The 15,222-nt window shown below is 57.5% G+C and overlaps 1 protein-coding gene across 3 annotated transcripts in view; it reads right to left on the bottom strand.

Annotated features, from left to right (window-relative positions):
- Positions 1 to 631: 631 nt before the first annotated feature.
- UNKL (unk like zinc finger) overlaps positions 632 to 15,222 on the bottom strand; it is a 42,397-nt gene continuing 27,806 nt past the window's right edge. For 2 of the 3 annotated variants that reach the window (XM_065892573.1, XM_065892574.1), the window contains exons 10-16: positions 10,908 to 11,085; positions 3,626 to 3,718; positions 2,592 to 2,819; positions 1,805 to 2,007; positions 1,613 to 1,719; position 1,497; positions 632 to 787 (exon numbers count right to left, since the gene is read on the bottom strand). In XM_065892573.1, coding sequence (XP_065748645.1) covers positions 632 to 787; position 1,497; positions 1,613 to 1,719; positions 1,805 to 2,007; positions 2,592 to 2,819; positions 3,626 to 3,718; positions 10,908 to 11,085 — 966 coding nt within the window. Of the gene's footprint in view, positions 788 to 1,461; positions 1,720 to 1,804; positions 2,008 to 2,591; positions 2,820 to 3,625; positions 3,719 to 10,907; positions 11,086 to 15,222 lie in introns of all 3 variants that reach the window. The other variant, XM_065892572.1, reaches the window with a different exon arrangement.

Below are 15,222 nucleotides of genomic sequence, written 5' to 3'. Positions count from 1 at the left end.
ACAGCACGCAGCTCCTTGGCTTTCCTAGGCGCAGGCACTTGAGCGGGAGGCCGCAGGCGCGGGGCGCTGTCACTGACGCTCCAGTTAATGTGCACGTGTTCAGGAAATGAGTTCCCTTCATAAAATTAAAAACATCTACATGTATATGTGTCTCTCAGTAATCACTCTGCTATAAATACTATTAGTTTGCACTTAATTTGGAAACTGTAAAAATCCTAGGCATTTCTCACTACTAGATAAATGCTCACTTCGTAAGTACTAATTTCAGATATGAAACCTAATGTGTTTACTGTACTAGGGATTAACAATAGACCGATAGGAAGTACTCTGTTCACAGTACACGTATAAAGCTTCATATTATCGCATATTAAAAACATGAACCTCAAAGCAGCTTAGAGCAACTCGGAACGTCTGCCTAAACTCTTCCGTCTACAAAGTGCTTCTCGGGATGTGAACTCCCAGGATCCGGTCACAGTGGCGTCAGGACCACAAACCCCGCAGAGTCACCCTGCCCGCCGAGCCCCCCACACGGCCTTCAGGGTCTGTGAGGAGAGTACGAGACCGTGGGTGGTCTGTTTGGGGCTGGGGTCCCGACGTCGGTGGCACCAGGAGGCGGGTGACAAGGCGGCCGTCACCAGGGCAGGGGCTGGCCCGCGCAGTAGGGGCACTCGGGTGCGCTGGCTGCGCACGGCTCGCAGAGCACACGATGCTGGCAGGGCCGCAGGACAGTGCTGTGGGCCCGCTCCCCGCACACCCCGCACTGCTTCGCTCGCAGCTGGAAGATCACCTGCGGGGGAGACGCAGTCAGGGGGTACCCCGCCCCCACCCAGGGCAGGCCCAGGGTCAGGGTGGGGTGGACTCCCCTGCTGGGGGCCACCCAGGAACGAAAAGATGGGGTGGGAGAGGCTTCACCACAAGACCCTTGGGTGGGGACGGGCTCCCGGGGCCAGAGCCACCACGTGGTGTGGGAAGGGTAGCCAGGCAGGCGGCCACACAGAGGGGCCAGGTCAGGATGGACCCCGACTTGGGACCCAGCCTCCGGCCAACAGCAGCCAAAACCTGGATGATGGCGCCTTGGAGATGGATGAGAGGTGTGCGTCCCAACGGCCTGGGCCATGAGCCGGGGAGGGGACAGTGTTTGAGAGGCAGAGCTGTGGAGCCTTCCCAATGCCCCAGGTTCTAACAAAATGCCCGGGTGTGGAAGGATTTTCCCACTAAGCTGAGGGCAGCAGCTTTCACGCTACACCAGGCAAGGGGGTGACCAGGGACCCTGGAGGGTGACCCAGGGAGGTGCCCCAAACAACACCAGACCTCCAGCTGCGTGAGGCGACGTGGCCCCTGTCCACGAGGGCATGGCCTCCAAGAGGAGGCGAAGGTGGGAGTGGACGGAAGCTGCTCGGCCGGCTCCCCACCACCTCCATGCACCCCCTCCAGTGCCTTGAAAACGAGACCCGGACTCACCCCATCCACTGCTTCCAAATCGAGGCGCAGCTGACTCTGCAGCGAATGCAGCTTCGGCAGGGGGATAGCGCCGATGTCACCACAGCCGCGCAGCCCGGGGAGCATGGAGGCCAAGCCCCGGCCCTCCAGCTCCTCCTGCAGCCGTCGGAACTGGGCCTCCACCTCCTCCTTCTTCTGCAGCGCCAGCTGCCGGGCGCTGTCGGCTGCGAGAGCCCGCTCCTTGGCCTCCTTGGCCTCCCGCTGCCACGCGTCACAGGCCTGAAACCCAGGGGCTGCAGTGACGGGGCCGGCAGCCGCCACACACGCCTGTCTCACCTGCGCGGCGGCCCCTCCCCAGGCTCACCTGCTTCACCTGTTGCCAGGACTCCTCCCACTGCCGGATCTTCCTCTTGGCCTCCTCCAGCTGCCGCCTGACCCGGGCCAGCTCGGCACTGTTTGGACTCGCGCCTGAAGGGGCTGTGGGGCCAGCATTCAGGATGGGGGACGGGCTGGGAGAGAAGCTGCCAGAGACAAAGTCCCAGATGCTGCCGGGGACGCCATTCAAGCCTGAGTGTGGAGGAGCCGGATGTCAGCCTGCTTTTGTGCTGGGACCTCACAAGCATCTCCCAGCAAGCTCTGGGGACCCCAATCTCTCCACCAGAAAAGGAAACAAATCCGTTTCTGTGGCTGCATCCTGGAGGCAGCAGTGCTCAGACTCTTGTCCCAGAACCCTTTACGCACTTAGAATCTGGAGGACCCCAAAGGGTTTTTGTTTGCATGGGTGACATCCATTGACATCCATGTTTCATTAGAAATTAAAACAGATACTTTAAAATATCAACTCTTTTAAAACAAAACAGATCGCATAACATTTCTCAAGTAAAGAAATTTAAATCAAGTTTCCTGTTTTTGCAAATCTGTCTGGTTCTGCGCTTGGTCTCTGGCGATATCACACCCCCGCAGCCGGCAGGTGAGACAGGTCTTGCCGTGGTGGTGTCACGAGAGCGGCTCGGGGTCCCAGGCACAATGACACCCCCATAGAGGTTCAGGTGCAAACCCCAGGGCACCTTGCGCCGAGCAGCAGACACGGGGATGGGATGGGCCACGCTGTGGCCGCCTCCCGCACCTGGAGCCCCAAGAGCCCCGCTCACCGAAGGAGTTGTAGGACGGGGCTGGGGGGCCCAGCGCTCGGGGCTCCGACTTGAGGGCTTGAGGCTGCTGGGGGGGCGTCATGGCTGAGGAGACGAGCGGCCCCGACAGGGACTGGGAGAAGGAGCCGAGTGGGGAGGCGGACAGGGACGACGAGGACTGCAGGGACGGGGAGCGGGGCAGACAGCCTGGGATGGCCACGGGCGCCGAGCCCCCCAGCGACCGCTGACCTGCGTGGGGCGGAGGGGCCGGGTTAGCGAGGGGCGGAGCGAGATCCTCTGCCCCCGGAATCCCCCAGCACCGCTCCGAGCTGATGGAGCGGGTGGACACCAGGGGTAGGGGTGCTGGGGGGACCCCCACCCAGAGAGGCGTGGCTGCACCCCTCACTGCTCAGACACTAGGCCCTGCCCGGCCGACCTGTCCATGGGCCTGGTGGTCCCAGTACTTTTTGGGCCCCCCAGAAATGGTTACTTTTAATAATAGAAGAGGGATTTCCTTGGTGGTCCAGTGGTAAAGAATCTACCTTACAATGCAGGAGACGAGGGTTGGATCCCTGGTCAGGGTACTAAGATCCCACATGCCTCAGGGCAGCTAAGCCCTCGCGCCACAATTACTGAGCCCGGGCGCCTCAATTAGAGAGCCTCCATGCCGCAAACTACAGAGCCCATGCACCACAACTAGAAAGGGAAAACCCACATGCCACAACTAGAGAGAAGCCTGTGCGCCGCAACGAAATATCCCGCATGCCTTAACTAACACCTGACACAGCCAAAATATTAATTGAATAAAAAATAAATCTTTAAAAAAGTAACAGAAGAAAGATAAACTTTTAGGTCAAACAGAATGATTCAGTATCTAATGTTAACACATTTGTCTTCATGCCAATGCAGTGGTTAAACATCTCAGAAGGGCCATGAAGCCCTGACCCCCACCTCTGCAGGGACCTCAGGGTGCGGGGTGCAGGGATGGAGACAGGACCCCTCCCACCTTAGAGCCACAACAGAAGGCCCTGGAAAGCACCGGGTGCAGGCACTACCTGTGGGTCCGAGGTCACGGCTGTCGTGCTCCTCCAGGTCCTTATCTGGGGGCACGAGGCTGATGTCACCGAGGTGAAGGTCTAAAGAGGATCCTGCAGGACAGAACCGGCGTCATCGCAGGGGAAAGCCAGGCTCTCGTGGCGGAGGGGACCCGTCTGGGCTTGGGGCCAATCTACTAGCCTCAGCAACACAGCCCTCATCTCACTGACTCAACTTCTAATCATTTGGTAAAATCTAACCAAATAAACATGCTTGACTAGTAAAGAAAATTCCAGGACGGCCACATCCAGGGGAAAGTGGCTCACGGACGACTCAGGTGGCACCTGCGCTGACCTCCTCAGCCAGGTCACAGCAGAGACCCACATCCATTCTCCCCTGGGGCACTGAGCTGGGTGTTCTGCTGCAGCCCTCGGTGCCCCCCAGGCCTGTCTGTTAAAGGGACAGGGGAATGGAACATGGCCCCCTCGGCGCTGACCTCACCTGACATTCCCTCCTGGGGTCCTGTACCCTGGGGACCTGACACCAAGCAGGAAGCTGTCTTGGGGTGGCCAAGATCAGGCCTGCCAACCCCCAAAGTTCCCACAGCCCCACAGGGTCGACTCAGGGAAGTTGTGGCCTGGGAACCGAGGGGAGGGGCTGCAGGAGCTCCTGGGACACAGCGTGGGGCCAGAGAGACCTCCCCAGCACAAAGTCACAGGCAGGTCTGCAGCAAACCGTGGTGACATTGAAGGCACAGCACACAAGGAGCTCTGCCACCTCAGAACCTTTATCCCCAACCCCCCTCTGGGGTCTGCTCTCCCAAAGCACCCCTTCCAGGAGGCAGGTGAGCCTCTCCTGTGTGGCCCAGTCCCATGCCCCCTGCTGGCCGCAGGGCCCCTCAGTGCCCCATGACGCCTGGTCAGATGCGCCAAGTCCCATTTCAAGAGGCCACAAAGGCACTCAACGCCCCCAGCCCAGGGGTGGACCATGGGGACCCTTGTCAGAACTGCCTGCTCTGGGTCAGCCTCCCACCTCTGCCCCTCCCCCAGCTGCCTGGTGCCAAGTGTCAGAGTCCCTGGACAGTGTCCAACCCAATGAGCAGCATCAAGTCAGACCCACCCCAGAGAGGAGGAAGCTCAGCTCTGACCATGCCCCCGCACCCCCTGGGGCTCAGCCAGACCCCCAGGAGCAGAGGAAGGAGGAGCCAGGAGGCTGGGGTGGCCGCATTTGATCCAAGAGTCAAGAGGGCAAGGTGAGGACTTCCCTGGCGGCACAGTGGTTAAGAATCCGCCTGCAAATGCAGGGGACACGGGTTCAATCCCTGGTCTGGGAAGGTCCCACATGCCGCAGAGCAACTAAGCCTGTGCACCACAACTACTGAGCCTGCACTCTAGAGCCCGCGAGCCACAACTACTGAAGGCCACACGCCACGACTACTGAAGCCCATGCACCTAGAGCCCATGCTCCGCAACAAGAGAAGCCACCGCAATGAGAAGCCCCCACTCGCCACAACTAGAGAAAGGCCACGGCAGCAACGAAGACCCAACGCAGCCAAAAATAAATAAATAAACAGATAAATTTATTAAAAAAAAAGAGGGCAAGGGGATGAGACTGTGGCTCTGGAACAGAGAGACCCACGCCCAGGGAGGGGGCTGCTGCCTTTCAAATGAAAGACCCTCTACCACACTCAGGGGGAAAAACAGGGCAGGAGACGTGTGACTTCTGAGGAGTCAGGAGCCAGACACATGCAGAGCAGACTTGGGGTCCAGCCCAATGGGCAGCCCCATCCCTTCCCTGCCTGGCCCCCATGGGGACCACTGAGCCAACCACGGGGAGGGCTCCCACCCGATGCCAGCACTTAGCGGCCCACTGGGGTCCCAGCGCAGCTTCTGCCCCAGGGCGAGGCTACCATGCGCACCTGGGAAGGCGGACGAGGGGACCCCGCGTCTGTTTCCTTCCCTGTTTCATCCCCGCCACCTGCAGACACGACCTGGTCCTGGCCCCACTGGCAACGACAGCCAGGAGCACGGAATGGGGCACAGGCTCCCTCGGCCCAGAGGGATCCCCCGACTGTACAGCACTGCAGGAAGAACTATTTGAAGGGCTGGTGAACACAGGGTGGCAAATGGGCCAGGGCCCCTGGAGTTTCCGCCTCTGCTCTGGGGTGTGAGGAGGCCAAAGGAGCTGAGCCTGTGACACCGGACGCTGTGGACATCAATGCAGGCCCTGGGCTGGCAGCACCCCAAGCTCCTCAGTCCTGGGGCAGCGGCAGGAAGACATGAAGCGCTGCTCACAGCGCTGTCCCAACTGTGACAATAGCGCCTGCACAGCTGGACCAGCCCCGCCAACAGTTTCATGTGACGCACCCGATGACCACATCCAAGGATGGAGGCGACTAGAAGGTGGCCTGATGCAAGAGTGGTGACAGGAAGAAAAGACCGACCCGAGCCCCTCAGGGAGACAGCGGGGCTGGGACCGTGGGGGCAGCACCCGCCTCTGGCCTGCACAGTCCCCCTTTCCTCCTGGGGGCTCCACTCCCCTCTGCGGGTGCCCCCTCCCGGCCCTGCTTCTCAACGCTTCTTTGCAGCAAGTGCCTCCTGCTCCCCAGGATGCCTCCCGACATCTAGAAGCACGCAGGGCCATTCGTGTCCGGGAGCCACCAAAACCAAGCACCACAGACCAGGCGGCCTCAAGCAACACAATTCTACTCATGCAAATCCACTCTGGGGCCAGAGGCTGAGGTCAAGGTGCACAGGGCTGGGCTCCCTCTGAGGCTCCAGGGACTCTCCCTCCTGCCTCTTCTGCTGGCAATCCTTGGCGTTCCTTGGCTTGTGGACACACCAGCCCTACCTCTGCCTTTGTCCTCATGTGGTCTTCCCTCCCCTGTGTTTGTGTGTCCAAATTTCCTTCTTATAAGAACACCAGTCATATCAAATTAGGGCCCATCCTAATGGCCTCATTTTACCTTAATTACATCTGCAGAGACTTGTTTCTTTTTTTTGGCAGCACCGCACAGCTTGCAGGATCTTAGTTCCCCAACCAGGGATTTAACCCAGGCCCGTGGCAGTGAAAGCGTGGAGTCCTAACCACTGGACCACCAGGGAATTCCCTGCAAAGACTTGTTTCTAAATAAGGTCACACTCCCAAGTACAGGGGCGGAGAGTTTACAGCGGAGGCATATCTTTTGGGGAGCACATAATTTAACTCACAACAATCGAGACCACCTGGAAACACCCCCCTACACACACCGACCTGTCCTCTCCAGGCCGTGCTGTGGTACTTGAACGGGTGCCTCCCGCAGACCTAGGGGCCCAGACCTGTCAGGACTCCTCCACAGACAGACCTGTCTCCTGTTAATGTGAACTCCACACAGAGGGTACAGCCTCTGGCTCCCACCTGCTGCCCAGGACATGACCACAGGCCCTGTGGCCCCTCACCCAACTCTGCCCCTAGTCGGGTGACCCCCTCCTTCTTGCTGTCCCCAGTTTCCAGCTCACTCTTTAAACTGTCACCCCAGCCTTGCCTTCCAGCCCTGCACTGTACCCCCAAACCCCTCCGGTCAAAGGCGGCCCTGTCCCTCTTTCCTCCCCTGCCTGGGGCCACATCCTGGCCCTGCCACCCTCCATGGGAGCCCGGCAGCCCCTCCTGTGCCTGGTCCACACCCGGACACAGGTGACTTCTGCAGTGCTCATCTGCAGACGCCCCAGCCGTCCCCCAGCACGGCCACACTGCCTCCTCCTAGCAGGAGTGGCCCCACTGCAGCATTGGCTCCTTATCAAACCGCACACAGGTGCCTCCTTTGAGCTGGTGCACCTGGGCCCACATGCTGAGCAGAAGCCCAGAGGAGCCCTCAACTCCTCCTCCCCTGACCCACACCAGTTAGGGCTCCCAGCTCTAGCCATCTCTGCAGGCTGCCCCCTCACCCCGACCTGCTCTGTCCCAGGAGTAACCTTTCTGTGATGCCAACCTCTTCATGTCCTGAGTCCTGCCTCCCAGAAAGGATGTACCCCTTGGCGAGCCAGTCCACACTCCCCCAGCAGGACCCTTTCCCACCCTGCCCCTCCCCACCCCAGCAATGGCTCCTCGTTTGTCTTTAAGCCATGACACTGCTGTGGGCTACAGCCTGCCACAGCTTCCATTAGCCCCACTAGTCCTGAGAAAACTCCTTCCCAGCCTCCAAAACCCTTCTCAGAATCACCCCCTGCTCCATCCCTGCATGCACCTGGACTGTGCGGTCCAGCCCAGGCCTGGACCACTGCTGGCCAATGTGCAGACTCACCCGCTGACAGCAAGCACCCTGACCCACCCACTACACGCCTGACCTGCCACCACCACCCACGCTCCCTGTGCTGGCCTGGCACATCTGCTCTGCCTGGGGTCCTGAGCTCCTGTCCTGGACATGCTGGTCAGGAGGACCTGACAACACCTGGAGTGGTGGGATCAGGTTAGGGGTGGTCTGCTTCAAAGCTGGCAGAGTTCCAGAAACATTTTTTTGAATAACAAAGGCACATAAAATGAAGGAAGGGATGGACGGATGGATGGAAATAAACTGTGTGCAGGAGCCTTTTCTTACCTTGAAGTGATTTATCTCATCCCACTCCCCCACCCCCACCCAATGACTCAGCATAAAGGGGCACCCCTGTTGCCCTGCCCCGCTCAGGTGCAGGCAGGGCACAACAGGGGCCAAATCTCACCCGACAAACCACAGCCTGTGTTGTGGAGGCGGGGGTTGGGGGGTGGCGGCGGTCACTGGCGTTCCCAGGAGGTGTCCTGGCCCACTTTTTCACCAGCACTATGTCTCTTATCCTATTACACACCCCACTGTTCCCTAAGATCAGACCCAGGTCTTCTGAGATGTTCTCTTAAAGGAAGAACTGACAACACTCAAAATCTACGTGAACCCAGTTAGGTAAACTGTGCCATGTGACCCGGAGCCCGCCTTGCCAAAGTACCAGTAACCGCCCAGATGTTAGCAAGCAATTAGCTGAAAGCTGCTGAGTAATGGCCCTGGCAAAGCTCGGTTCCCGACGTGACACAGCACATTCAAGAGGTGCCCAGGTCCCCAGGACCATGGGACACACGGGAACAATGCACACAGTCAGTGCTCGAATTAGAGGCCAGAATGGGGAACCCCTGACGTGGGGGTGCTCCCCTGCACCCACGGGGAGGGGGCAGGATGCCCCCTGGCGGGCTGTCCTTCCCCTAACTAGAGGATGGAGAAGCACCTGGCAAACCCGCTCACTGCTGGTCTGAGTTTCCGACAGTGCAGGCGGCGATTCGATTCGCAGCAGGACAAGGCAGGAACCCCGTCCCCCTCGGGGAGCGAGAGACCCCCTTCCGCTAGGCGATGCAGGCTTCCCTGGAGAAGCCCGCGCCTGGCGCCCACGCAGGGAAGCAGCGGGCGCCTCTGCAGAGCAGGTTCCTAAAGGGGGGATGTTTGTATTCGCCTCATTCCGCAACCCCGAAGACCTTGGTACCAACCCCTGGCTGTCACACCTGGCCCGGGGCGCGGGTACCGCAGACCGGTAAGAGGAGCACCGGGAGGGGAGGGGAAAGATCTGGGGGAGGGGAGGAGGGGGAGACGCACCTCACATGGGAGCGGATTTGGCCCACCTGGGGAGAAGGGAAGGCGCACCTAGCACAGGGAGTTGGCGCACCGCTCTATCTGAAGCTCCGGGTAACGACGACCCGCACCCTGACGGCGCGGGACTGACGATGCTGACTCACCGTCCCGGCGTCCGGCGCCCCGCGCTGCTGCTGCTGCTGCTGCTGCCGCCGCCGCCGCCGCCGCCGCCGATTCAAACACGGCCCTCGCCCCGCCCGGCCCGCGCCGGCCCCGCCCCTGGTGACGCAAATGTTAGATTGCCCCGCCCCCTACTTGCCCCGCCCCGGTGACGCAAGCCTCGGGATGCCCCCGCCCCCGACATACTCCGTCCCACCCTGGTGACGCAAGCCTTAGGCTGCCCCGCCCCTCACCTCCTCTTACCAGCACCTGCCCCTCCCGGCGCTGCGAGGCGGCGTACCGGGACCACGGACCCAGGTTGTGCGAAAACCATCGCGGGGCCGGGCTGCTTTGTTCGGGTTAAAATGGGGTCTCCGCGGCAAGTCCCGAGCCCTGCCGCCTGCCGGTTGCTCCTACCCTGCCCGCCTGCCGCGGCTCAGGCCGGACCCCACTCAGGTAAAACATGCTCAACCCAACGCCATGTGGGTCAGGATGAACAGGCCGTGACCCTGCCCTCGGAGGTCACTTAGAGTCAGCTGCCCACAGCCCTGAGGTCCCTCCACAGTCGATCTAGTCTTTCCACCCTTTGCCAGCCACCCGGCAATGAACTCCGGAGGTTCCCGCCTGTTCATATGAAGTGGAAGGCAAAAGAAAGGAACCTGCCCAGTGGCCCTGAAATGATTCCACTGAATCCATTAAACACAGAAAATCTGGAACCAGCACCTGTTTATTTCAGAGTTTACCCCTTCTATTCATGCAGTGCATTAGTAAGGATACAACCTGAATGAAACTACATGGGAAAACAATCCAGTCTACATCTGTTAGCCCCAAAGCGGGTGGGGTGTGCACTCTTGGTCCTGGGTCCCAACAGCAGAAAGGCCAGCAAGGGCCCTCCTCCGGGGGCCAGAAGGCAGTTCTGAGGATTCCGTTACTTCCCAAAACTGGCTAGTATTATTGGTGCAGCCAGGTGCACCCAGATGGGGCTTGAGAGGGCCAGGTGACCCACATGGCCCTGACAGGCACCATCTCGCCCGCCAGCTCCACTCTTCCCTTAGCTTTCATGACAGCCCCAACCTGGGCTCTGCGCCTCCATCCAGCTGCCAGACAGGTCCCCCGGGTCCAATCACACCAGTCATCAGTCCACAAACCCTCAAGGACTCCCAGCGGCCAAGAACCCCTCTGCAGCCGGTAGCCGTGCCCATGCCTTGTGACCTCATCCCCGCTCCTCTCTCTTGTCACCGTCCCCCGTCTTCAGGTGCCCTCACCACCCCTCACAACCCCCATTTCATTTCTCTGAAGCCTCCTGTTGTTGGTGGTCTCAGGCTGGGTGGCACTGCCCGCTCTGCCTTGCCCTGTGGGGCCTGTCCAGCTGCCCCACCTGAGGGCTCCTCATCCCCTCTGCAGCCCAAGGCCCCCAGCGAGGCAGGCATTTCCTAGACCACGGGCAACACAGCCAAAGTGGCAGGTGACCGAACACGCTCTTCTACAAACTGAGCATGAGCATACACCATGCATACTGGAAGGCGTCAAGGGAAGTGCAAAGAGGCGTCGGGGAGATGGGAGCAGAGCCCCGGACTTACCTGGGACCGCCTCGACGGCGCTGCCAGTGGGGTCAAGAGGGTGGGCACGAGCCGAGACAGTGGGCAGAGCGGTGGGCGAGGAGCCGCCTGAGCCAGTGCTGGATGCCAGGCTGGATGCGAGGCTGGAACTCACGCTGGGAGCGAGGGGGTGACCCACTGCCAACACTGCCAGGTGGCTCTGTGCAAAGACATAACAAGATGAGCCAGCGCCCTGCTCAGGGACAGCAACGTGATGGCAGCACAGTGACAGAGAATGACAGAATCGAGACGGATGAGCTGGCCCACTTTTATCCCCAAAACAAAATAAAGAAAGTCGACTACTTTTCCAGAGATTCTAGAGAGGCTTTAAACATCTGGTTAGTTACAATAACTGTGACAGCAGAATCACGAGCTGTCGATCACCCAGGGACGGGAACAAATGTATCCAGGGAGTGTCCCATCTAATGATGATAATAAGAATCATGATAATAAAGATTCAGAGAAGGACGTTCACAAGCAGATGAGGCAGCCTAAAAACAACCCACCCCAGACGTGAGCAGACAGCCAGCACTGTTTCTGAAGACGTCGATAAAATAATCTTGTGAGGGGCTTCCCTGGTGGCGCAGTGGTTAAGAATCTGCCTGCCAATGCAGGGGACACAGGTTGGAGCCCTGGTCCGGGAAGATCCCACATGCCGCAGAGCAACTAAGTCCGTGCGCCACAACTACTGAGCCTGTGCTCTAGAGCCCACATGCCACAACTACTAAAGCCGCGTGCCTAGAGCCCATGCTCTGCAACAAGAGAAGCCACCACAGTGAGAAGCCCGTGCACCGCAACGAAGAGTAGCCCCCGCTCACCGCAACTAGAGAAAGCCCGCGTGCAGCAACAAAGACCCAAAGCAGCCAAAAATAAATAAATAAATTTATTAAAAAAAATAATCCTATGACCTTGTTACCCAACAAAAGAAAAAGACTGGGGCAATTCACATTATCTTTATTTGATAGATTAAAAGAATTGGCACAATTTTGGATGAATAGCCAGTAACGTGGAGGGCACTGTGCACAGGAAAGGATGTGATAAAAATGAACCAGGACAGACCTACGAAGTCAGACCTCAGGGCTTTCCACACCGTACACAGTCATGTCTGGGTGCACACTCAGAGGCTGCTAGGAAATCAAGAGTCAGAAGCTATACTAAAGTGAAATGGTACGTCGTCTGGGTTTTGCCTCAAAATAATATAGGAAAAGTTAACCGTGGTGGGGGGGAGGGAAGGGGTGCTATAAGACCAAGTGCAAGGAGATGGGGTTCCTAGTGAAATTCTCATAATAAAAAGGAAATTCACTGAACAGTGTGTAAGAGACCAATCTGGCACAGAATAGCTTCTCCGAGCAAGTGTTCCCAGCCCTGAGGCCTCCTCCTTGGCGTTCACAGTCTACCCCTAGCAACTGGCTTTGCTCAAGAGAGGCCCCAGGTGACAACCCATTGCTCCATGACTGCAGAGACCCTGGGACTGATCGCCATTGTATGCTTGAGACTAAAACTTAAAAATAGTAACTCGGGGGCTTCCCTGGTGGCACAGTGGGCACCAGGATGGGTGGAGAGTGGGGTCTCTGTCACCAGGAGAGCCAGGTGTGACACAGCAAAATGGGGGGGGGCGTGCCCCTCCTTACGCCAGCTTTTTCTGCACGGTTTCTCTGTTTTCGTGGTAAAATACACATAACATAGCATTGACCATCTTACCACTGTTAAGCATACAATCCAGCAGTATTAAATACATTGACAGCTATGCAGCCATCACTACCATCATCTCCAGAACTTTCTCATCTTCCCAAACTGAAACTCTGTCCTATTAAACACTAACTTCCCACCCTCCCCGAGCCCCTGACACCCACCCTTCCATTCTCTGTCTCTATGAATTTGACAGCTGCAGGGACCTCATATAAGCAGGATCAAACAGGATCCCACTGTATGGGGTGGGGGGCATCCCACTGTATGGCTGCTCATTGCAGCATGTAGAATCTTAGTTCCCCAACCAGGGATCGAACCCTCACCCCCTGCAGTGGAAGTGGAGTCTTAACCACTGGACCGCCAGGGAAGTCCCAGGATTTGTCCTTCGTGTCTAGCTTATTTCACTGAGCATAGTGTCTTTGCTGTGGACTGTGTGTCCCCCCAAAATCCGAATGTTCAAGCCCTAACCTCCAATGTGACTGTATCTAGAGATCGGGCCTTTAAGGTGACAGTTAAATGAGGTCATAAGAGGGGGTTCTGATCCGATAGGTCTGGTGTCCTTATAAGAGGAAGGGACTCCAGGGATGCACAGGCACAGAGGAAAGGATGTGCAGGCACATAGCAAGACGCCAGCCATCTGCACCACACCTGCCTACACTTTGATCTTGGATGTCCAGCCTCCAGAACTGTGAGAAAATAAATTTCCGGTATGTTAGCCAGCCAGTCTAGTGTTTTGTTATGGCAGCCTGAGGTAACACAGTCTTCAGGGTTGATCCATGTTGTACCATGTGATGGAATTTCCTTCCTTTTTATGGCTGAATAATATTCCACTGTATGGATGGACCACATTATGCTCATCCATTCATCCGCCAATGGGCACTTGGGTTGCTCACACCTTCTGGCTTCATGAATAATGCTGCTGTGAAAATGGGTGTACAAATACCTCTTCGAGACACTGCTTGCAATTCATTTGGGTATATACCCAGAAATGGGATTGCTGGATCATAAGGTAATTCTATTTTTAATTTTTCAAGGAACCACCATACTGTTTTCCACAGTGGCTGCACCATTTTACATTCTTACCAGCAATGCAAAAGCTTCAATTTCTCTACATCATTGCCAACACCTGTTATTCTTTGTTTTGCTTTTTTAATAGCAGCTGTCCCCTAATGGGCATGAAGTGGTACCTCATGGTGGGTTTGGTTTGCATGTTCCTAGAGACCACTGGTATTGAGCATCTTTTAATGTGCTTGTGGGCTATTTGTGTATCTTCTTTGGAGAAATGTCTACTCAAGTCCTTTGCCCGTTTTTTGTTTTTGTTTTTTTTTTTTTGCGGTATGCGGGCCTCTCACTGTTGCGGCCTCTCCTGTTGAGGAGCACAGGCTCCGGATGCGCAGGCTCAACGGCCATGGCTCATGGGCCCAGCTGCTCCGCGGCATGTGGGATCTTCCCGGACCGGGGCATGAACCCATGTCCCCTGCATCGGCAGGTGGACTCTCAACCACTGTGCCACCAGGGAAGCCCCCTTTGCCCATTTTTTAATCAGGTTGCTTGTTTTGTTGATGTTGAGTTGTAGGAGTTCTTTCTATGTTCTGAATATTAACCCCTTATCAGATAAATAATTTGCAGATATTTTTCCCATTCCATGAGCTGTCTTTTCACTCTGTTTGTTGACAGTGTCCTTTGATGCACAAAAGTTTTTAATTTCAATGAAGTCTCATTTATCTATTTTCTCTTCTGTTGCCTGTGCTTTTGGTGTCACATCCATGAAATTGTTGCCAATCCCAAAGTCAGGAAGCTTTCCCATCTGCCTGTTTTTGAGTAGCAGAGACACACTCGTGTGCTAGGGTAAGCTTGGGGTGACCTGGGGACTCATCTGACTGATAACTTGGAAAGCCCGCCTGTTCGCTGAGAACTGAGTCCCCCAATTGCTCTGCTCTCACGGGGTGACACCACTGGCTGCCTCTCAGAGTGGGACAGAGCGAGTCCTGGAGGGCTGGGGTCTGCGCACCGTGGACACTGTCTCCATGGTCTCAGAGCCTGGACTCTGCAGCGATGGGCGGCCACAGCACGGAGCTGCTTTCCTCGGCAGGAACCACCGAGTGCCGCCCAGCAAGCAGGGGGTGTCTAAGGAAGGGGCCCCCTGGGAAGGAAGATGGAAACTGGGGAGTGGGCCGGGCTAACCAGCGAACTGAACCGCCTCAGTTTATCAAGGAAAACACCACACGCCCTGTGTTTCCCACTCTGACCCAATGATCGAAGCCCCAGAAACAAGAGCTGCTGCTGAGGCCCGGGGACATGGGGTCCTGCGGCCGCCTCAGAGGAGATGGGAGGTCCCAGGGACAGGTGGCCAGAATTCTCCTCCAGCCAGAGCGGACGGCGCCCACATGCAGGGAAGGGGTGCCTGGAGCAGCATCTGAGCACCATTCACCCGAGAGAGCCACCAGGCTGGCCTCACAGCCACGGCGTCCACTGGGCATTCCACCAGACCCTTCAAACAGAGCGGGAACCTCAGGGGTCCCAGGGGAAATGCTGGGACCAGTTAACCTGCCTAGGGGCCCTCTGGCTTTCCAACCAGGCCTGGCTTTGGGACAGGACGGAGGGGGTC

This window comes from Phocoena phocoena, chromosome 15, assembly GCF_963924675.1.
Source record: "Phocoena phocoena chromosome 15, mPhoPho1.1, whole genome shotgun sequence".
Taxonomy (NCBI): Eukaryota; Metazoa; Chordata; class Mammalia; order Artiodactyla; family Phocoenidae; genus Phocoena; species Phocoena phocoena.
The sequence above is the reverse complement of the archived record's forward strand: the minus strand, read 5'-3'. Positions and strand labels throughout refer to the sequence as shown.